Source organism: Ostrinia nubilalis, chromosome 10, assembly GCF_963855985.1.
Source record: "Ostrinia nubilalis chromosome 10, ilOstNubi1.1, whole genome shotgun sequence".
Taxonomy (NCBI): domain Eukaryota; kingdom Metazoa; phylum Arthropoda; class Insecta; order Lepidoptera; family Crambidae; genus Ostrinia; species Ostrinia nubilalis.
The window spans coordinates 8,258,829-8,282,998 of NC_087097.1; the positions used below are offsets into that span (position 1 = coordinate 8,258,829).

The 24,170-nt window shown below is 35.7% G+C and overlaps 2 protein-coding genes across 2 annotated transcripts in view; one reads left to right on the forward strand and one right to left on the reverse strand.

The window, feature by feature from the left end:
• Positions 1–4,595: 4,595 nt before the first annotated feature.
• Positions 4,596–23,742, reverse strand: LOC135075427 (uncharacterized). The gene is made up of 4 exons (XM_063969869.1): positions 21,271–23,742; positions 8,344–8,459; positions 4,887–5,028; positions 4,596–4,793 (listed from the first exon to the last, which is right to left on the reverse strand). The coding sequence occupies exons 1-4, from the start codon at positions 23,740–23,742 to the stop codon at positions 4,596–4,598; spliced, it is 2,928 nt and encodes a 975-aa protein (XP_063825939.1).
• The window catches only part of LOC135075110 (allatostatin), a 29,091-nt gene continuing 16,408 nt past the window's right edge, over positions 11,488–24,170 (forward strand). The window contains exon 1 of the mRNA XM_063969452.1: positions 11,488–11,576. The gene's annotated coding sequence lies outside the window, so the exon portion shown is untranslated. The remainder of the gene's footprint in view (positions 11,577–24,170) is intronic.

Below are 24,170 nucleotides of genomic sequence, written 5' to 3' on the forward strand. Positions count from 1 at the left end.
TTGGTCAATTTTCAATATATAGTCAAATCACAGAATTAAATATATTCTTGAGTGTAGATTGATACTTTAGTGTTTACGTGCGTACGGAGCTTAGGCTTTGACTTCTATCTACATTTCACTTACCGATCCGTAGTTTATCTCCAATCACTTGACATTGTAGTCAAACTAAGATCTACGCTTGTGGAAAATTCATCAGAACGTATTAAGATGTTGATGTTTGAATAACACGCAAACTTTGCCTTATAGACAAGCGCAGAGCAATGAACTACCAGTCATTTCTTGTAAAAGGTTCGTTACCTTTCAAGTCGGTAATCTCATCGGTTGGACGATTATTCTTCGAAATGATGTAGATGTTTACAGAGTTTACATTATAAATGAGTGCTTAATTCGTGTTAAGTTCAAACGTATTTGAATCAAAAGCTTAATATAATTTTTAACAGGATAATTAGTCCGATATTATCACATCACATATGTATAATACGGAATAAAAATTAAAATCTGATATTTTAGTATAGATCTCGGCTCTAGCTAACAGAAGGATAATGGAAATAGTAAGTCCAACAGATAGCCTATAACGACATATTAAATAAATATAGCCTTCAATGTGGCACGTGTATCGCTCAGGCACTGAAGACCACATGAAATGGATTAAAACGCAAACCAATCAGCTCGTGGTTGACTCAAAGGATATTTTTTCATTTTAAACCTGAGTGTACCTACCTTCATTATCGAACGTCCGGGGTACTTGACAGCAAACGATGTCCAGCTTGCGAGCGATAAATTTTACTTTTACTCGAATTAATTTACTTTGTATCTTAAGATTTATATTTAAATTCAAATTTCATTTTAACGAACCCACTAAAACAAAAACAGTCATTGCAAAAATTCTGACGTAATATCTGTATAGTATAGGTACCTTAGTAAATTGGAATTTTAGGGTATTCTTTTCGAATAAATGAGAAAAACCAATACACCGAAGTAGGTAATTTAATTTAAATGCAAATTATCCTTTTTGCAAAAATACAAAGATTATACACCAAAAAATGTAACCTTCCCTTTCCGGTAAAACAATTTTATATTTTATGCATAATTTCCGGTTTCATGAATTTGTAAGCACAAGTTACATTCTGAGAAACGTTAATGCCGTGGTTTTGGTTATAAATAGTGTAATAAGGATGTGAGGATGTAAGTACCTCTATCTATAAATAGGTAGTTTACTTCTGATAGTTTAAATTTAAAAATGTATACAGAACCGTCATGACTAAGCAGAGCAACTTCTCCGCGTAGAAGTCGAAAATCGTATGCGCCTATTAATTTTTAAATTCGAAAGTTTGTGAGTAACTATGGATGCAGGATGTATGTATGTTTGTTACATTGTGACGCTTTCACGCAAAAGCTGCTGACCGAATTTTAATGATACTTGTATCGCGGCAAAACATTTGTATAGACTAACTTTGGTGGCGACGCGGGCTACAAAAGCTATACAGTGTGAGTCACGTTAAAGTGTACATATGAAAATAGATGAAACTAGACCTGTTTTTATCGACAAAAAAGAGGTCAAAAAATTTTTGAGATTTTTTTTTAATTTTTTATAGAATTTTTTTTCTTCCAATTACTTATTGTAAAGAAAACGTAATAACTTTTAAACTAAGCGGTAGATCCTGATAAAATAAAAACAGTAATAATGCTAAATAACAGGCGATACTAAAAAAATACATAAAATACACAAAAAAGGCCAACAAATAATAAAAAATGATACTTTTTGAAAAAAAATCTGCTTTAAAATTCGTGTTTTTTTTGGTTATTTGATAAATTTCTCCAAAAAATGCCCCTATAACCGGTGGTTTTTATTATTTTTTATTATTCTCAACCGTATTATCTTTGTAAAACCAAAAATCGCATGTCTCTATCCCTATCACAACATTTGTTATGATCGTTTGAACAAAGGCCTGCCACAACATTATTCTCCGCTACAGCTAGAGACAATTTTAATTTTAACTAAAATGCTTATTTTACTTCGAAATCTTTTGTTTTTATTTGAAATCTAACTTGTCTTTATCAAAATTACAAATCTAGAGCCATTTTCAGTTTTGTTGTTAACGAAGCGTTGAATGGCGCGCCCGGAGAGGCTTAGTTCAAACGATCATTGCAAACGTTGTGATAGGGATAGAGACATGCGATTTTTGGTTTTACCAAGGTAATACGATAGAAAATAATACAAAGTAATAAAAACCACCGGTTATAGGGGCATTTTTTGGAGAAATTTATCAAATAACCAAAAAAACACGAATTTTAAAGCAGATTTTTTTCAAAAAGTATCATTTTTTAGTATTTTTTGGCCTTTTTTGTGTATTTTATGTATTTTTTTAGTATTGCCTGTTATTTAGCATTATTACTGTTTTTATTTTATCAGGATCTACCGCTTAGTTTAAAAGTTATTACGTTTTCTTTACAATAAGTAATTGCAAGAAAAAAAATTCTATAAAAAATTTAAAAAAAATCTCAAAAAATTTTTGACCTCTTTTTTGTCGATAAAAATAGGTTTAGTTTCATCTATTTTCATATGTACACTTTAACGTGACTCACACTGTATATGTATAGATTTAATATGTTATCACTCAAACAAAATGGCAATTGCGTTCTTCAGCCGTATCGGAAGTGACGAGGATTGGTAGCTCTTTGACCCACGTAGTCGTTGACGTTTCTACGACGCAGTTACATGGAATTTTCCGGCATAAAACGATGTAATAAAAAAAACATTTGATCGACATCAGATAGAATTGACATGTCCTAGTACTGGCTGGGGATCTATGAATAATTTTAGTGAGGCAAGAATTTATGATCTACATTGTTAATTACAAATCGCATCAAGTAACGCTTGCCTCTTCCTTCATACAAAATAACATTATTTCAAAATAGCTGTATGTACTATTAAAGGCCGGTAGATCTATTCTCATAAATAAAACACTGGATACTTATCTTTCACATTATATTGCCTTATTTTAAATACAATTCATCACTTAGCACAAAAGCGCGCGGAGTCGTCTCCGCGCGTCCCTCTATTCTGACGTTTGATTCTCGTGTGACATTGACGTATTGTCAATGTCACTATGACAGCATCTCATTGGCTATAACGATACCGCTATTTTAACGTTTTATATTTTTCACAATTAACAGTTCGGCCTTCCTGCAATTCCTTCGCCCTCGAAGGTCTGCTCATGGCACACTTGACGCCTCGTATTAGGATCCAGCTGAGCACCTGGCTAGATCCACTCTGCCATCTCCATCACCATTCGCACCACACGCTGACCACCTTTGGTTCTGCTGAAACGAGAAATCATCACACAATACATCTATATCATCGTCACACGGTACATCTATATCATCACACAGTACATCTATATCATCATCACACAGTACATCTATGTCATCATTACACAGCACATCCACATCATCTAGAAGCTCAGCGTGCTCCTCAATCAGTAGCGCCACGCCAATGGTCATACAGACGCTACCACAATTATCTTTTCGTTCAATATTTTAGAATCAGCTGCTTCAATAATGACAATAATGTCGATCACACACATGCCATCTTAATCTAGGCACCATAGCTCATATGCCCAAAATGTTACCACCGAAGAAACTCATCCTTTGATGCCCAATTAGGCCTTTATCCAAGGTTTCTATCAGGTTTGTTCAACCACCACAAAAATACAACTTATTGGTTCCGATAAACTCCAAATCATAGAACTGTAACCCATTCTACTTCCAAGAATGGAAAGAACCCTCACTGTTGATGAGCAGTGGACTGCATGTTCGTGGGCTAGGAACCGGCATAAATCTTGAAGGCAGAGTACTTGTTGTAAACAGCTTTATTTCTGAGTTCTTCACTTTTTCTTTTCGACCACTTTGATTTCTTAACTCGCTTCTTATCTGAATTAAACTAGTCAGCTGGAATGCCCTGCTCCTTATCTTATACTCTTCCCTTTCTCTCGCGATATTGCCAACTCTGTCTCTCATGTTCTGGAATATTCAAAGCGAGAGGTCCGATGTGACCGTCTCGTTATCCTCGATCTTCCCAGTGACGAGATGCAGTGTTGCTCGATTGTCACGTCATCGTCCTTGCCTTCTTGCCGTGGCCATCCAGACTTCGGTCTTCTAAGGAACGACGGCCCTTGGAACAACTCATCCTCTTCCGATGTAGGCACGTATCCCGCTCTCGACGCCACGTCGGCTACGTTCAAGTGAGTGGGTACTCAAACGCTACTCCGACAGCCTTGTCTCCTCGGTGATCTCTTCAAGTCGATGCGCTCCGTAGGGTGTATAGCGGCGGCTTCCGTTCCGCAGCCAATGCAGCACAGTTTAGGAGTCACTCCAGTAGATAGTGTCTTCTACAGGCAGCCGATGCACTTCCGTTCATGCTGCTCGTAGCTCCAACCTCGATATCGTTTGTGTCTTCACTGGAGCCACTTTGGCACGCGCAGCTACCAGCACAACTTCCGCGTCCTTCCTGTCGTTGTAAGTGAGGTGCCAATACGCAACGGCGGCGTAGGCTTCCTCGCCTGCATCGCAGAAGATGTGCAGCTCTCGGAGTTTCATTTATCTCCCCCCCCGTAGTAGTATCGAGGAATACGCAGTCTCTTCATAATCTGCAGGTCTGACAGCCATTTCTCGAAGTATGCTGCGACGTCTTCCAGCACGGGCTCGTCCCATCCGGTCTTGAGGCGCCACTGCTTTTCAGGAGCTTCTAGGGGTCGCTCCTTCCTTCGCGGCGCGCCTGCCGCTCGGGACGACTGCTAGCAACCTGTCGTTGTTGCTGTTCCAGTTCCGGACATGGAAGACCGCCTTCCTGTGGTCTTCGTCCACTTGAAAAATCACTTCTTTGCTTGCTCGACGTCGTTGAAGCTTTCCACGAAGTCACCACTACAGCGCCCGGCGTATGCCTTTCTCAGTAGGTTCTCCATTTGCTCATGATACTGCCTCTTCTCTTCGGTATTATTCAGAATTAATTTAGAACATTGTGAACTCCTAATGACGTAATTTTAATGAAGTTATACAATGCAATACAATTAAAATAAATACTATTGGACCTAAATGATTTATGGGATTGGTTATGGTTCTTTTAACATTTTCTCTTTAAACCCACACAGATTAGGCCATTCCACACAGTTTGCGCCTCGCCACACAGCCCTATGATGTCGCTACACAAGCCAAAACATCATAGTTCATGATGTCTCCCACACAAGACACGACATCTTCACAATTCCTGATGTCACACAGACATCCCACTCAGAATGACAATGTCCACACAGTTTCAAGACAATGCCACATGTCCTCCTCACACAGCTATCAGGACATCCATCTCACACAAAATGACAAAGTCCACCCAGTTTCATGACAATGCCCACTGGTGTATGATCCTCACATAGTACATCATACCCCTATTATTATTATTATTTTCAAACCATTCCCATAATCACAACATTCTCTTTATTTAAATAATAAAATATTTCAATGTAAACTCTAAAATATGAATAACACAACTACATAAATCATCATCAATAATAATGCCAGTAATAAACAGTGAAACAATTTATGCTTAACATTGTGTCTTAGTGAACACAAATTTGCTTCACACACAAATGCAACTTTATCATAATAATCTTACTGTTATTGTTGTGTTGACAGCAATACACTTCCAACTATTATCTTTGGAAACTGCACATACTTCCATGAACTTACCATCCTCAAATAGGAACAAGCATTCATGAAAATATCCAAGAACTTTAATTTAACAAGTACAATACTTCTCTTCTCATGCTTGGCCAAAATTCACCCACAATGCAACTGACTTCATATTCAAGTATCTGTTGTTAACCCAGTCATTACAGGGAAGCACACAACACAATCATCACCAATATAAACTTTATTTGATCACTGCTAGTACTTTGCTCCATTGATACCATTATTAAAAAAAAACATAACCCTCCTTCTGGCGCAGTCGGGTAAATAGCTAACTTTTGCACAGTACAGCAGTATACCACACAATAGGCCAATGCTAATGACCAATGATAAGCATTTATTTCTATTCCAACACATCACTCTCTTATTCACCATTATTAATAATAACTTTTTGCTTAAGACTGTTAGCGGCAGTTGGGAAGTTCTAAAGTCTAGCAGTAGACTGTAGCCAATTCATTATTACAATCTGTTCACACTCAAGTTAATTGTATGCAATTTCATGCCAATGACAAGAATAAGCACAGTTAAACAACCAAGCCGCAGTGGCACTGCTAGTCTCAGCTCAACCCTTGCAATAAAACATTAATTCAACTCACCAAATATCACAGCCGATTCCTTTTGTATTACATTTTCACTCACCAAATATCACAGCTGATGTCCTTTTGTATTGCATTACCTTCTGTCCAACTCCAAATCATTTATGTGAAGTACCCTTGTTCAGTGTTCAGCTTCACTCAGGTATTGTGCTTGACTGATTTGCTCACCACAGGGCCAACCCGCAGACAGATAAGTCACCATATCTAAAACTCAAGTCAAATCTAAAAATATGCACACACAACATGCTACAACCAGTAACCTTTTTATTAAACAGCTAATAAATAACCTCAAGATTAAAATCATTTTCACTATGTGGGAAGAATAACCAACAATAATGGCTGGTACACAAGAATACTCTTTAAGTTAAATGTACCACATTCTATATCTTTTTTTTTTTTAATTATAATAATTGGATAAATTTTAATCACCCACACTAATTTTCAATTTTAGTGATACAACCCAAATCATTACTGGCAGCAGAAATTAATTGATAAGTTGGAAAAGTTCAATATTAACATTATCTTTACTCAAAATATAGCATCATGTAACATAATAATAATTATGTTTCACAATAATTGAAGTATCAATCACTATAAGAGTACCAAAAATACACCACATGTTCAACGGCATGACTGGCTGCTTTACTTAATTTCAATTTACAAATTAAGCTATTTAATAGATTTTATCTCATCTTATAGTGCTCAACATCAAGAAAGAAACATCATGATACTAAAACTGGTTTACACAACACAGACCTTAGCTTCAATTTACTTGAATAAAACTAATTATTAATTCTTCTCCAAAATAATGCCAAGAGGTTACTCGGGCATGATCACCAAACTTATTTAATTTATCTGACCAAATTCTATCTATTCTTTATAGATTTTAAATCTCAACCAGTTATTCTTTGCAGAATGTAAACATGAACAAATGAACACCGTTCAATTTAATTTGATTTACTAAAATAGTTTATTGGACATTGCAATTAAAGTGAGCACATACCATAGCTTTCACACACATTCCTGGCATTATCAGTAAAGACTGACAATACCTATAACATTTGATGCATCATTCACTTCCATGCATTATTTTGCTCAAAAAGGAAATGTGTTAATATAGTTGCTGTTGGAATAATCGATAATAATAATAAATCGTACCTGCTCTGGGGCCATCGTTAGTCAAATTGTTCACCACTTACGTGACCACAAGCCAAGTTACGGAGGGAGTATCTTCATAATTTGCGTCCATCATTTCTCGTACTTAAATACTTTTCTGCATCTCACACCTTTGTCAGCGTGGTTTCCTTGACATTCTCTCTTCATCATATTCAATTTTAATCATAGAATCGTGGGCGTTTTGTGATAACATTCGTGACAAATAACACGAAACATTGGTCACCTGGAACACTTTGAAATCACGTTACTATCATAGGTTTCAGATCTCACTTCTGAACTATTAAAGGCCGGTAGATCTATTCTCATAAATAAAACACTGGATACTTATCTTTCACATTATATTGCCTTATTTTAAATACAATTCATCACTTAGCACAAAAGCGCGCGGAGTCGTCTCCGCGCGTCCCTCTATTCTGACGTTTGATTCTCGTGTGACATTGACGTATTGTCAATGTCACTATGACAGCATCTCATTGGCTATAACGATACCGCTATTTTAACGTTTTATATTTTTCACAATTAACAGTACCTATAATGCCTACGTACGAAATTAATTGTACCGACTCGTTGGCCTAACCACGTTGGCGTATCGTATTATGGTGTTTTTAGCTTTGCGAATCAGGAATTAGTAAAAATATCAAGCTTAAAAATGATATAAGTACAATATAGATGTATGTACATACAATGTACAGCTTGCAAGATCGCAGACAACTCTTGGATCATATACTTCTGCACAAGATCATAAACGGCGCGGTGAACTGTCCAAAGTTGTTGGAATCCATCAACCTAAATGCCCCTTTCAAGTTACCTCGACGCGCAAGATACGTACCCTTTTTTGTGCAGGGTTCCAAGAGCAACCTGGGTCACCATGCCACCATGAATAGGCTTCAGAGGCAATATAATAGGTGCAGCAAGGAGGGAGATATAGATATCTTTTCTGACTCGCTGGGGAAATTTAAGAAAAAAATACAACTCTCATTTGCACATGTGTCCGTTTAGCCAAGATCTGCCAGTTAAATTTGAGGTTTAAAATTGTTCTGAATAGAAATAAATTAAATTGAATATTGTGTCAAAATCAGCTGTACGTTTATGTTTCACATTCTGTCAAAGTCCACTTTTGCATGCCGTGGCAGCCTGTAATTAAGATAGCATCTAGTCCTAAGACAAAATTATGTATGTAAACCCCTTTGCTTGAATTTGTGCCTGTCTTGTTGGTTGTCCTAATTAAATAAATAAATATAAAAATTACAGATATAAACAATTTACTTAGACGAGAGTCAGCATAAAAGATTTATTATTATTTTTAATTTGACAAATGTGAATGTTTAGTTGTAAATAAATGTCAATAAACTTGTATCGCGTACTACAAAATTTCGTCAAGACATGTGCTCCACTCTACTGTACTGCAAAACCAATTAACAGTGTGTTCTTAAGCAAATAAATATTCATTATATTCGGAATCTATTAACATAATAATCTTAATACGCACGTACGAGTATGTTACACAGTATATTATTTATTCGTAATACAGCAATCTGCTGCCGTATTTGCCGTAAGTGTTATTATCCCCATCAGTCAATCCTAGTATCAGTCTGTAACACATTTTCCATGAAATTAATCACACAAGTGATTGTGCAAACGATGAGGGATTACTGGAAGCAATAATATTGCTTATATTTGTCATCGTTATCTAAATTGTTTGCTGAAGCTAATCGTCCTCCATTCGTATCCTGGTTGTTACTAAAATTATCTTGACGGTGATATGGTCCAAAACTGTTGATCTATTGTTCACATACAAGCTGGTTAATGGACTAACCTTGTATTAATGTCAGTTTAGGAAGTAAGCTAATAAAAAAGTATGAACTTCCATAGCAGGTACATACCTAATGATAAATGTAATTTCAGCCTACATAGAATAAAATGTAAAAGACGGGTTGCATTAAAAAATCTGAAAATATGATTCAAAATACAGGGTGCAAGAGACAGATCCTTACAGATCGCAAAAAGAAATATCAAAAATATAGATTTATATCCAAATCTATCACCAAACTCTATAATTCACGTCAACATACATACTCGTATTATGGTGCCAAAGTGACTTACAATGCCCAGTTTATGAGTTCGGTCATAAAAAGTTAATGTACTTACTGTCACCAACCGTATTTGCATTACTACGCTAGGACACTCCAAGGAAAATTAAAAATATTGTCTTAAAACGCGGGAACAGCGTGATTTTTCTGAATTATCTTAGAATAATAGTCTTAATTAGAGTTAATTAGAGGTAACACGGTCCCTTTTACCCTACATTTATTTTTTATTCGTTGTGTCAACATGAAAAATGTTTTTAATCAATCCGTGTGTGGTTCAAATAGCTCAAAATTCTGCATGAATTTGGATGTGCTGTGCCTGCTGTGTGACCTAATTGTATGCATTGTCATGCTTCCCACATACGAAACAGTTCCTGAAGGTCTGACCACACGTTGTTTTACAATACAAATGTATGAGCATTCGAGTTCACCTTGATAGAAAATAGCCTATAAACTCATACTTTTGCACTAATGTAGGATCTAAAATTATTATTAAAGCTGAACTAAATTGATAAATATCTTATTTGAAAATAGCGATGTAATATTTCAGGTAGCTCGGTACTACAATGATGATGGTTAATGTAAGCGCGGGCGTCAAATTAAGTTTGTCACAGGAAGACCGATTTAATTGACACTTTTCGTAATTTGGTCAATTAACTCATGTTTAAATACCTAATGTTTAAATAATAATACTGTAAAGTTTAATCAAAATCCGTTCAATAGTTTTTGTGTGACAGGATAACTAACATCCATCCGTCGATTCTTTCACATTTTGAATTTTTAAAGTAGGAAGTAGGTAGGTATGGACTAACACAGTTCGATGCTAACTAAGGAAAGCTCGGAAACTTAACGCATATAAAGTTGCACAAACAAAATGTTTCTACTTTGTTTGTATACACAGTTTTTTGTAGGTACCTACGTGGACCAGATAAAAATATTTCTTAATTTCCAATCTGATCGACATTAATTTTAAAAACAGATGAGAAAAGATTTAAAAAATATTTATCTCAAATTAACATTACGTCAAAGTAACACAACATAAGGCTTTATTTTTCACTAGCTTTCCGCCCGCGGCTTCGCCCGCGTGGAATTTTGTCTGTCACAGAAAAACTTTATCGCGCGCGTCCCTGTTTCAAAAACCGGGATAAAAACTATTCTATGTTCTTTCCCGGGACTCAAACTATCTCTATGCCAAATTTCATCAAAATCGGTTGCGAGGTTTAAGCGGGAAAGCGTAACAGACAGACAGACAGACAGAGTTACTTTCGCATTTATAATATTAGTTGGGATTTTCACAACAATGCCTTACCTAAATAGAAAATCTAAATAAAGGGAAAATTCATATCTCCGTATAAGTACACGTTTTGCCGGTAAAATGTATAATTTTCGGTCGATATGACCTATAAATTTAAAGTAATGTAAAACAATATGTTGGGCGCATTCATTATTTTCTTTTTGCTGGAAAACAAATTCTTTATTAACTATTCTGCATTTTTATTTTACATCGTGTGATAAGTACCTACCAAACCTTATTTTTTATAAGAAATTGATAAAGAAGAATATTTAATGACTCATTTATTGTAACCGATATTTTAACACGATTACTGACGGGAATTTTTTAAATGAATGTGACCAAAAGTACTCGTAACTTTTATAAATGTAAATAAACATAAATAAAAGGCTTTGAAATATTAACGCAACGTTTACGGTAGCATTTATAACGCCTCAATAATATTGCTACGAATTTCGTAGCACGTAGCACGTAACGCGTAGGGCGGGCGTAGCAGGGTTTCGTAGAAGCCGTCAGCGTCACCTACGCGCTACGGAGTCTATAGCTCGCTGAGGCTCGCGCGGTCAGGTATATAAGCAGCGGCGGTCCATACAACCGCTCATTTGCTTTCGAAAAGCATCAGCAGAGGGCACAGAAGCTTAGCTGAGCTGTCAGAGACTTCGCGCCTTCACAACCACAAATAAGGTAAGTCGTTATAAGTCATTATTTTATTATTTTATAAAAAAATAAACACATAAACATTAATTTAAAAAAATTAAGATATCTTATTTTATTCATAAGGTGCAACATTTTTAAATTAAAAGAGCTTTCAAGTTATTACATTTAATTTGAAAAATTTTTGGTAACGATATTACTTATTGTATTTCTACCAATATAAATACTAATGTCAGTTGTTAAAGTAAAATTTATAGAAATCAGAACTTTTTAATCGTCTATGATTGACTTTTATGCTCTTCTAGCTAAACCTTTTTCAAATAAGTTGACGTGCGCTTTTTTCGCCAAGTCACGGCAATATTGATATTTAATTAATTAACTTCTTAGTCATAGGTGAGGCAAATATGAAGAGTATATTTACTAATTTCCGCAGTACCCTTGACTCAACAGAATTGGCGGTCATTGCCAATAAGGCCTGTACGAACAGCTACTTATTTTATTTGATACCAACGCTATGAAAGTATTATTATTTAATAATAAAAAAATCTTGTTATTTGGCTATTATACATAATGTAATGTTTTGAGTTATGATTTTTATCGGCAGAAAAACAAATTTTAAACCGATTTCTTAATTATCTCAAAAGTTTATATCACTCATTTACAAATGAAAACGTCATGATACTAAATACACATTAATAAATTAGGTCCCTTGGGTGAGTCTGCCGCCATACCACTCCAAACTTATACGCAGGATGTCCGGAGCATGTTTAATGCGTTTGGGGGCTACTTGTTGAGTGAAACTCAAGTGGACTAGTCTAGCTCTAACACAAACTTTCTCGCTACTTTAGATTGTGTTTCATTTTCAACAACCAATCAATATTACTTATTCATACTCTTATCTTGTAACCACCAGATCTTCCTTATATGACCTCATTCTAAGAAGTTGTTCGTTTTACGTGACAGTTAGGAGAAACTTTTAGGTCGAAGTTAAGTCATTACAGTAGTTTTTACATAATTTATCTACACCATTTGGATACCAAACTATGTTTTCATCAACAAACTATATAAAAACTTCTTTGCGAAAACAAATTGGGACAAAAGATTTTGATTTGTTTGATTTAACAAAATTCACAACATTTTTGAAATTGAAACTACGAAACTGTGTGATAAGAAATATTGTTTCTTACTATATTGAGATTTATAAATTATGGAAAGCATCTAATCCATTAATTATAATTTTTAATGACTTGCTTCAGCCACAAACATGCGGAAAGCCTCATAGTAAAGAAAAATCCAATCAAATACATACGCAACGTATTGAACTTTTTGAACTCGTTTCAAATATAAATAAAATCATCTGAAAACACGAACCAACCGATTGCAAAGGCAGTGTTAATCCAATTTACATTTGGAAAGTAATTTATACGGTATTTACTCAAATGTTAGATGGGAAAAGATACACTCAAACGAATTACGTTCAGAGCTAGACTTCAAAGTTTGTCACACATACACTCGCATGTAGGTAGGTATATCAAGTATCAAATACTTTCCGTGAATGATTACTGAATTGAGATGATTAAAAAAAACTTTATTTGATTGAAACAAAAAATATACCTAATTTATAAGTAAGCCTTGCTTGTCTTTATTACTTATACCATTTTGTAAACGAATAAAATCAGTCAAGAATCTACATTACACTAATACATTACATTGTCTTATAGACGTAAAGTATTTATTTGGCAATAGTAAGCCTTCGCCTAAGTTCAATATTAAGTTAAGTAATATTTGAGTGAAAGTTACTTAGTAGAGTCGAAAATTTACCGCGATCAACCACACCACTCTAACACTAATGCGTTAAAATGCGTTATAGTAAATAAATAATTAGTAAAATTACAACATTAAAAAGACGTAGATACTTAACTTATTAAAAGGTAGCGCTTTACTAAGTTATCGAAGATAAGCTACTTATTGCGGTCAGCAGGGAGGTATCCATTTCCAAGCTCATTCCCTATTGGAACTCCTTTGTAGCTAATATACTTCTGGCTAACAAATGGTTATTACATTTATTGAAATTTAGGAAAAATGACATGCAACCAAACAAGTACGGGAGGCTCGAATTGGAAACAATTTTTCTAAAAGCAAGTACCTACAGGGTGCCAAATACATATTTCATTTGAAGCTAAGCTTCCGATGTCACTAAAGATTCGACAGGACGTTGGTTCGATCCCTTTCGATCGCTTGACTTTTGTGTTGGTTATACACTATATTACCACAAAATACATTATACTTGTTTCCATGAATATTGTAACTACGTGGACCTATGTATGAACCTTTCAGGACTCGCGGAAGTTGTTTTTAATTGCTTGACAAGAGTATACGAGTATTACTTATTTCAGGCAAATACAGTCACTGAAACGTATAATTAACACGATCAAAACATAAAAAAGCAATATGGCAACTAGTAAATTCATATAGCAAGTAGTTACTCATAAATGCATTATTGAGAATATTAATTAGCCGTTAAACGGCAAGGCTAACTTTATTAATAATAACTAAAAGTTAGTTCACTGGGAGTCTACTGCTCTTTCAAACAAGCATTAAATATGCAGTAAACTTAGATTTCAATCTCCATTGAATAAGCTGCAATCTCTAAAGACTTAATATAATAAATTCTGAAGCTTATCTAAATAACACTGAATGGTTCTCAATTACAACAGAAATTATTATTACTCTCATTGAAAATGAACTCCAATGAAAATAGTAGCTCCACGTAAAATATTGTACACTCGAAACATAGTCAAGTATTTTAATTTAATAGTTAATTTTCAAATGTACCTACTCGTATCTAGGTACAACATAGGTAGGTACTTCATCTTCTAGATCATATCGTACATGTTTTTGCAACTCTGAAGTTTAAAGTAAAAGCTCTGAAAAACAGCGGACGTGATCTGCCGAAGCGTGATGTGAGCGTGGTGTGAATTTTTCATACGATGATAGGATGACAGGACACGACGCGCCACGCCACGATTACCCTTACTAGTTGCGAATAAAGTGAATGTGCATAGATTTACAATCTAAAATATGATCTCTTGTAGTCGGTGTTTGCTGAAAAATTTAACTACCATACCTACTGATTATTAAGGATTACTTTAAGAGTCTGATTAATTAAGAGTCGCATCTCAAAATACTTTTTTATAAATATCTGGGGGCACGGCAGTGCCCCCACCAAGTCGAGCAAAAAAGCGGCACGGCCGTACCATCCTTTTCTCGAAGCAATTCAGGCCATTTTCGACTGCCTGTAACTTCGTTGTGGATAAAACTAGAAGGCTGAATTTTCATTAGCTATGCAGGCATTGTAAAGACACGGTATATTTAAAATTTCATTCAATTTGAACCAGTAGTTTAAGAATCATAACGGGTCAAAGTTACTTAATTTTGTCACTCACTGACTGACTCACTGACTGACTCACCGATCATCAAAATTCTAAGGCACTTCTAGCAGACCTAGAAGCTTCAAATTTGGAATATGTATAAGTAGTGTTTGGTGTATGAATCAAGGAAAAACTAAAATATTTGGGGGCACGGTAGTGCAACCGCCAATTCGAGTAAAATTTTTCAATTTCGGTCCAGTTTTCTAGATACATAACTGCTGTCTACAAAATACAAAAAGAAATGAGATTTGGGGGCACGGTAGTGCAATCGCCAAGTCGAGTAAAATTTTTCAATTTCGGTCCAGTTTTCTAGATACATAACTGCTGTCTACAAAATACAAAAACAAAAAGAAATGAGATCCCATCAAAAACAATACTTGTCAAAAAAACCAAGTCTCGCAACTCAGTTGTTCTACGGTAAAAAGTTGTGAGATCCATGTAATACCAAGTCCAGGCCAGGAAATCTTTAACGTTTTACATAAATATATTGACTTGGCCATCGCATGAAAACACGTGTAAATTAAATTATTTAGTGCGATGGCCAAGTCAATAATTTATGTAAAACGTTAAAGATTTCCTGGCCTGGACTTGGTATTACATGGATCTCACAACTTTTTACCGTAGAACAACTGAGTTGCGAGACTTGGTTTTTTTGACAAGTATTGTTTTTGATGGGATCAATCTGACTAGGTACCATTTAAAATCTGAAATTCATCAAAGTTGGCTAAATTAATGAGGTGGTTTTATGTACTTAATCAGTGACTCGAGGTTTTATTTAATTCAAACATTATGCAAAATAGATATTATCATATGTATAATGGTCTAAGCTTTTTCCTTTTACTGAAACAAAAGTTAAAGAAAGTTGTAGGGTCAATTTTGAATCAGGTTAAGCCTTTTAAAGCGCATAAAAATCAGTCCGATCGACTCGAACAAAAAAATTGACTCGCCAAAGGCTTATAAAAGTCTGATACCAGCTTTCTATAAGCCCTGACAGAGAACAAAGAGCCTTACAACTTTACAGTAGGAAACCTGTATTTTAACATTCCTTAAACTCTGTTTAAAATAATGGCAACTGAAGAATAGGAAACAATTCATTATACTAAACAGCTTTTAAAATTGATTGCGAAGTAAGCAATGTTGCACCACGTCATTAGCGATCTATTTGAGGACGCATTGGATGGACGCATATTTGACGTTAACTTGGTTACCTTGCGATCCGTTTCGCTCTCTGGTTCTAAATGTAACGCAAAATTGTTTGTGACGGTTTGGAGTTCAAAACTCTCCTACTCCTTTAGAAAAAATATATAAATATGTTACCTAATTTGCTTCCGTATATGTATAACTTAAAAGGTACCAAGCATACGCCAGGCCAGAAAGTTGTAACCAATAAATAAAAATACAACATAGTAAAGGCCTAAATAAACTTTCATGACGGTACAGAAAACGAACTAATATAAATTCAACGCCACAAAAAAGGTACCTTGTTCGGAACAACAATATTAAATCGGCACTTACAAAGTCAATAATGTGTTAAAATCGTGGGACAGACGTGTTTTTCTTTATTTCATTAAATTAGTTAAGGCCTAAAATAACACTATGTTCTAAAGTTTAGGCTTAAATTTTAATTTATGGAGGTACCGAACGGTAAAAGATTTATGTTAACGAGTATCCTATAATTTTTACAGCACATTGAATATGTATTTACGCCCAATAAATATGAATAGAAAAGTGAAATTTAAGGCAGATTTTCTTCTACACTAAAATATTTATAGTTTATGCCAGAATGATATATGGATTGTTACTTCCTTGCTTTCTCTGCTTCGTTCGGTTTAGTAAAGTTATCCACAACTTATAAAATGTAGCTATAGGTATTTCAAGAGATTATGTAAACTTATTGTGGTGTTATGCGCCTTGTTTGCAATAGTTCTTTTTGTCTGTTCGAAGTCTTATTAAAGAAAAATCAAGGAAATAAATAAATAATAAATAATAAATATCCTTGGACATTTTACACTGCGCCTCTAGTCCCAAACTAAGCAAAGCTTGTACTATGGGTACTAGACGACGGGATAAACATACTTATATACTTTTTTTTTTTTAAATACATACATATTATACATAGAAAACACCCAGACCCGTCACAGAAATTAAAATTCATCATTTCAATTTCTGCCCGGCCGGGAATCGAACCCGGGACCTCTCGGCATAGTAGTCCGTTCTGAACCACTACACCAAACGGCCGACATTCAAGACAGTCAGTCAGACACAAATCAAAACAAACTAGTTAGGTAAGAAGGCTCTATCTCATCATCATCATCATCATCTCAGCCATAGGACGTCCACTGCTGAACATAGGCCTCCCCCAATGCTTTCCATGTTGCCCGGTTGATAGCGGCCTGCGTCCAGCGCTTTCCTGCTACCTTTATGACGTCGTCGGTCCACTTTGTGGGTGAACGTCCCACGCTGCGTTTTCCGCTCTACCTAAAGAGGTATTAAAATCAGATAGGAACTCTAAAAGCATAATGAGATTGAAAATCCAATAAGCTTTGTCACTTTGATAATAATCAATTTTTGTTAAAGCCACTTGTAATTAGTAAAACTAAAACTCATTAAAACTCATTTATTTCTGTAAATAGGCTCAAAAAAAGCACTTTTACACGTCCCAGTATTAACCCTACCACTGCTTCAGGACAATAAATGGGCCAGTGCTGAGAAGAAGCAGCGCAAGAAACTCAGTCACTATTGTCAGCCTCTTTTTCAAAGGTTTACATGCTTTAAAATGTACAAAGTTATAAATATTTATGCGAGCTAGGCAGTAACGTATCCCAAACATTTTTATCTTTTATATAATTATCGACTTTATAGTAGCCCTTTTTCATTAAGGTACTTTTAATATGTGCTTTGAATTTATGAATGGGTAGTTCTACAACAGTTTGTGGTAATTTATTAAAGAATTTAATACATTTTCCCATAAATGAATTACCAATCTTATGCAATCTGAAATTTGGAACGGCAAGTTTATTTTTGTTTCTTGTATTAAAGTTATGCAAATCGCTCTTTTTCGTGAATTGCTCTATATTTTTGCGGACATATAAAAGGTTTTCATAAATGAACTGTGAAGCTACTGTCAGTATGTTTATTTCCTTAAAAAAATCTTTCAAGGAAAATCGGGGTCCAAGGTTATAAATGGCCCGCACTGCTCTCTTCTGCAGAACAAACACAGTTTCAATGTCCGCGGCTGAGCCCCACAACAATATGCCGTATGACATTATACTATGAAAATAGCTAAAATATACTAGCCTTGCCGTTTCAATGTCAGTCGAACTGAGCCTTTTTGACAAAGTTTCAATATGAACCCCATTGAAGTTTAGCATCTAAAGTGATTCCCAGGAATGTTGTGGAATTTATGCTATTTAATGGTTCATTCTTCACCATTAATTGCGTGGAAACCTGCCTCACATTAGGTAAGGTAAATTTAATGCACTTAGTTTTGTTTGCATTTAACAATAAGTTGTTAACAGTGAACCAATGTAGAACCTGTGAGAGTGTGTTATTAATATCGTCAAAATTTACTTTACCTCTATCAACTTTGAAAATGAGAGATGTGTCATCAGCAAATAACACAATATCACACAGATCTTTTACAAAGTAAGGAAGCTATGTTTTAACTTCAGAACATGAACCTACGGTAAAGTTTGTCCCATTAAAAAACGTTGCATCAAGATGGAGTAGTTTGAGCGAGACGGGTATTACTTTATGCATCCAATTCGTTCGGCTGATCGCCTTTGCATATTAATATGTCTACCCCGCCCCTTACATATTATGAAAGCGTGTCATGTCTGCCGCGTGTCAGGCTAACGCGTGTTCGATGAAGACGCTGACAAGTGAAATAAAATTGTATCCTTTTATATCGACGAGAGAAAGCTTAACAGATTACATACAATTTTCTGAAATCGCACATAAAGATCTTTTGCAAGATTGTAAGAATCATGAGCCCAGTAAAAGTTGCTATGAATCACATAATTAATGTAAACAGTTCTAATTAACCTCGTTACGTGTCTGTCTGTCAGTCAAAAGTGTCTACATACTAGGAGGTAGTTTGTAACTAGCTCTTATGAGAATTAAGCGGAATTCTTTGGCAACTGAATCGTCTTTTTCGGAACACTTACAATTTGCTAAAAGTTTACTTATTAATAAAGAACTAATATTTTAGTAACTACCAACCTAGTTAAAATAATTTTGTTAAGCTAATTTATTATCATAATTGAGAATTCTTTTGTTATTCAACACACAAAACTTGATTTTGAGGAATGCTTTATAATGTCACCAACACAGATTCTGGTTCTGAATACTGATTCAAACATTAGGCACTTTTTGTGTTTAAAATACTGTCGCGACGAGTCGACAATGTATACTTATTAGAGATAAATAATCTAATACCTACTCCAAATTTTGTACAATGTATTTGAAACCAATTATTTCCGCTATAATATCAGTTTTCCATAAATGGGATATTGGAAAGTGGAAACGTTACGGCGTTAGGAATTTCTATTCGCTAAAGTACTCGTAGTAATATTTCAATATGAAAGTAGCCCTATTGTTAAACTTTTCCGACATCCTGAATCAATGTCCTGAGTCCCCGACCCTTGGTCAATTGGTTTGGGTAAACACGTATAAATAACAGCTCGTATATCAAATTATTGTCAAGGCGATTCTTAACCCTTAGGCGTGATTCGCGAGTTTTATACACAGTCCGCTGGGACCTCACGAAGATATACAACGATGAAAGCCCACAGCTTTACCTCCTACATTCAACGTTTTGGAAGTGTAAATATAACAGCAAATGGGATATTCCTGTTGGGAAAATTATTAGAAAGAAAACTTTTGATTGATGTTGGATTGATGAATGATGATTAAACATACTCGTATTTAATCATCGTTATGTACGTATAGCAGAAAAAACTTAAAAAAGGGTTTCACAAATGTTTGACCTTAATCATTTGTTGAATGATTTGTAAATCAGCTATATTACACACTGAACTATGTATTATGTTAACTGTTTTAGTATATAACTTATGTTATAAAACTAATTATTTTGGTTAATATGAAAATTATTGAATTTTGAATACCTACCAATATTATAAAATATGGTCTGATAAACTCCTTGAATTTAGTAAACCAGGCTCCGATATGTTGAAGCTTTCAAAAGTGTTTTAAATGAAGATAGAATTTTTACGAACAATAAAAAGTAAAAAAACTAAAACCCAACTACGACAAAAAACGACGCTGAAAAAGTATAAAACAAGATTTTCAGAATACTGAACTGAACAAAGTTGCTAATGTTGTTGCAAGTAAATGGACACAGTAGACTCTACCAAGATGCCTTCGTTGTAAATTGACAATAATGTCATACAATACTATTCTGAAGTATGCAATATTCACTATGTAAAGATAAATTTTCATGATTGGAAAACCGCAGTCACACGTTGTCAAAGTGCTACGGTAGGTATGTAACGTGTGACTACGCCTTTCCAAACATGAAAATTTATCTTTACATAGTGAATATTGCATACTTCAGAATAGTATTGTATGACATTATTGTCAATTTACAACGAAGGCATCTTGGTAGAGTCTACTGTGTCCATTTACTTGCAACAACATTAGCAACTTTGTTCAGTTCAGTATTCTGAAAATCTTGTTTTATACTTTTTCAGCGTCGTTTTTTGTCGTAGTTGGGTTTTAGTTTTTTTACTTTTTATTTTTATTTGTACTATTTTGGTGTTAAAGTGTATTTGTGGCGCATAATATTAACAAAAGTTAAATTGATGAACTAAAAACTAGGTAGTTGACATACGACATCTCTTTTGACTTATATATCGGCGTATAGTAATATGTAGAGATATCCTATTTTTTACTATTTCGTAGCGCGTGGATCGTAGCGCGTATAGCAACGGTTTCCCCGTATGAAGCTCCCAGTATTTTTCGTAGTAGCGACGCACATTTGCGTCGATGGCAGCGAATGGGTCATGAATTAGTGGATGAGGTCGTTAGTATAAATATATTGGATGTTTCATATATTAAGAGGACCTGGGAAGATTTCTTAATCTATCTAATTCTGCTAACGATCGACTGTCATGTGGATTTTTAAGTAATTTATTATGATCCAAGGCACTTATAAACAATCCCTCTATGGTTTTGACTCTACTGAGAGCGACATAGGCCTGTCCTTTAGCAAACAATGACTTTCCTAGATCGATAACTGCTTTATCTAGAGTACAACCTTGTAATTTATGTACAGTACAACCCCAAGAAAGAATCAGCGGGAGCATTTTACGTTGAATTTTCCCAGACCCCCTCAAGCCGTCAAATTCAGTGAGACAAGGCTCGATTCTGATAAGTCCGTTAATATCTGCTTTTATGGATGTGTCGTCAAATTGTATGAGAACAGCGCTTGGCTGTTCTCCCTGTTCCAACTGATCGCGCCGAAGAGCAGGCCATTCGAAGGCCTTCACCACTCCCATCGCTCCGTTTACCAAACCCTGGTTTACATTCAAATTTCTACGAAGCATTACTCGGGAGCCGATACCCAGTTTGATGCTATTTATTATACCCCCAGTCCTATTGGGGTCACTAGGTAAATGCTCAGGTTTCGGGGTCTGTCCGTATGTCTTCGATTCAGTGGATGTATCTATTGCTGTGATGGTGTACATTTTAGTAAGTAATGTTAAACGTTCCGACATCTTGGTGTTATATGACTCTACCTGTTTCAACGTGGGATATATATGTACTATTTCATCATAATCGTTTGTTTCATTAGTTATTTTTCTTGTGTCTAACGTGGCCAGTTGTTCTAAGGTTAGTTTGCCTACTCTGATATTGTTCAAAAGATCAACGAAGGTGTTATCGTTGGCTTGGCGCATATTTTGGCTCAATTCACAGAAATCAAACATCCTCCACAAATGTGGTTCATGTACAAGATGTTCCGGCTGCTTGAAGCAATACGCGCCCCCAAGTGTAGCAGCAACCGGGGGTAGCTGCATGAGATCGCCAAAAGCTAGAACGTTAACACCTCCGAAGACACGGTCGTTCTGTTTAAGCTCTTGTAGTCTCAGGTGAATATTTCTTAGTGTAGAATAGGGCACCATTGATACCTCGTCTATTATAACCCACTCAATATTTTTCCATTTATTTCTTTCCCTTTGCAGACGATCTCCGGTCAGCGGTCTCAATGTAACTGTTTGGCCCTTTTCAATAGGCAATACAAATGTACTATGTAAAGTGCATCCTCCGACCAGTCGGGCAGCAACGCCGGTTGGTGCCGTGACTGTAACACTTGTATTTGAGGATAGTCTCCGAATTTGTTCAACTAGCAGTTTCAGAGTGAAACTCTTGCCGCTTCCAGCTCCGCCAGTAATGAACATTAGGAGTGTTCTTTGTTGGTCATTATTAGTATTTGTTCGTAATTTGTCACTTACTTTGGCGAATAACTGCTTTTGATCGTGGTTTAAGGAATTGACTCCTCTCAAGAAATCCTCATCAGACATAGTGTTTACTACCACATTGTCTTCAAAATCATCTTCTTGAATAACAATATCATGAAATGGTGGTTGTAATATCGACGTCTGATGATTCGTGCCGCTATCATTGGCACACAAGTCAGCTGCTTGTTCAGCAGCTAGTCGTCGAAGGGCATCTTGTATTTCGTTTTCCCAACGGGATAATAGCTCATTATCATACCTAGAATGAAGTGGTCTTAAAAGACCACGTTTCGCCAAGAAAGCATCTTTAACATTGTCGTACCCCTCTAACAGCTCACTTTCACTACGGAAAGGGCAATGCGTAACTAGCAAACTGTAATAGTATGCTTCAGGGTCCGAGTCAGCGGTGTAATATCGAGTTTGTAGAACTGCTGGCCGTGATCGTTTCTTCATTCTACCCATTCTATTCAGCAAATTTATTATTGGTCCTTGGTTTTCAGTTTCTTGCTCATAAGCATCAGCATCTCCATCATCATCGTCTTGATAAGCAATAGAAGTTATCGGCTCATAATTGACAGCGAACTCACCGAGACTCAATTCTTCTAAGTTCCGTGGTCGACTTTCATATCGTTCGAATATATTTCTGCAAGGCTCAACTGTATCCGAATCAAAACGTAACATCCTGTACCTGAGCTCAGGCTTGCATGTGTTAACGAATGTTGACTTCCTGGAGCTGTCGCGTAACTTCAGGTGGCACAGCCTGTACGCACACTCCGGCGCTGACACTTGACGATGGTTCAGCAAACAATTCTGAACAGCAAATATCTGCCGGCCAAAATTTCCTCCCCTTTCTCTAACTCTACAGAGAGCTTCTGCTATTGCGGCTTGCAGGTTCGCTGGTTCCGATTTCGCGATATATTTAGCGATGTAATACGCAACGCCAAGAGCTGAAACCACAGGCTGTATGTCAATATTAGCACTCCACAATCGTAGTAGTGCTGCATTGTAATTATTAATCATAGCTTCTTCCAAGCGTCTCTTTAATATATAAAATTTTCCACCATTTGAAGTTGCTTGGTTGTCGTCCAATATTACTGTTCTTTCTGAGCTTCGTTTTGGAAACCCAAATCTACACGAATTTGGACTTCTACGACTGTAACATGTATGTGTGTGTCTGTGGGTTTGAAGTCTGGTGACGAGATCTTTTAATTCTGAATCATTTTCAGGTATTTCGCAGGTAATTATATTTTCAAGCAGATTAATTCCTTCTGGCGAATTGAAATCGGGCATATCGTTACACCAAACGATCATATGAATATGTGGAGATCCCCTTAATTGAAATTCAACCCGCCACCAGAAATCAACCAGTTCATGACCCAATATATAATTAGATTTGCTTTTTAATACTCGCATAAGGGCATTAAATCTGAACATAAACTGGCGCGACAGGGTTACTGGATACGATTCCACTAATCTTAGCTTTTCATCGTAAGTCAGATCGTCGATAGGATAATCAGGCCTACCATCTGCCACCAAGAGAGCTTTTAACATGTCCCGCCAATTCAAATCATTACATGATAATGTAAGATAGAAATGGGGTGGCCCTAAGTTTCTGACCATGGCCATTAGCTCTGTAAAAGCCCTGTGCCAGTAGGAAGAAGTCCCTCGAATGTTTCTCATACATAAATGTATATTTTGTATAAGATCCTCCGGCTGAA

What these genes read in the sequence shown, in the direction of transcription:
- LOC135075427 (XM_063969869.1), bottom strand. Translation starts at nt 23,742, where the DNA reads ATGCCCGATTTCAATTCGCCAGAAGGAATTAATCTGCTTGAAAATATA. An exon ending in TTCTTTCTTGGGGTTGTACT is followed by an intron (nt 8,460 to 21,270) that starts GTACATAAATTA and finishes AAATTTCCCCAG; the next exon opens with CGAGTCAGAAAAGATATCTA. An exon ending in GGAACCCTGCACAAAAAAGG is followed by an intron (nt 5,029 to 8,343) that starts GTACGTATCTTG and finishes TTACGTCATTAG; the next exon opens with GAGTTCACAATGTTCTAAAT.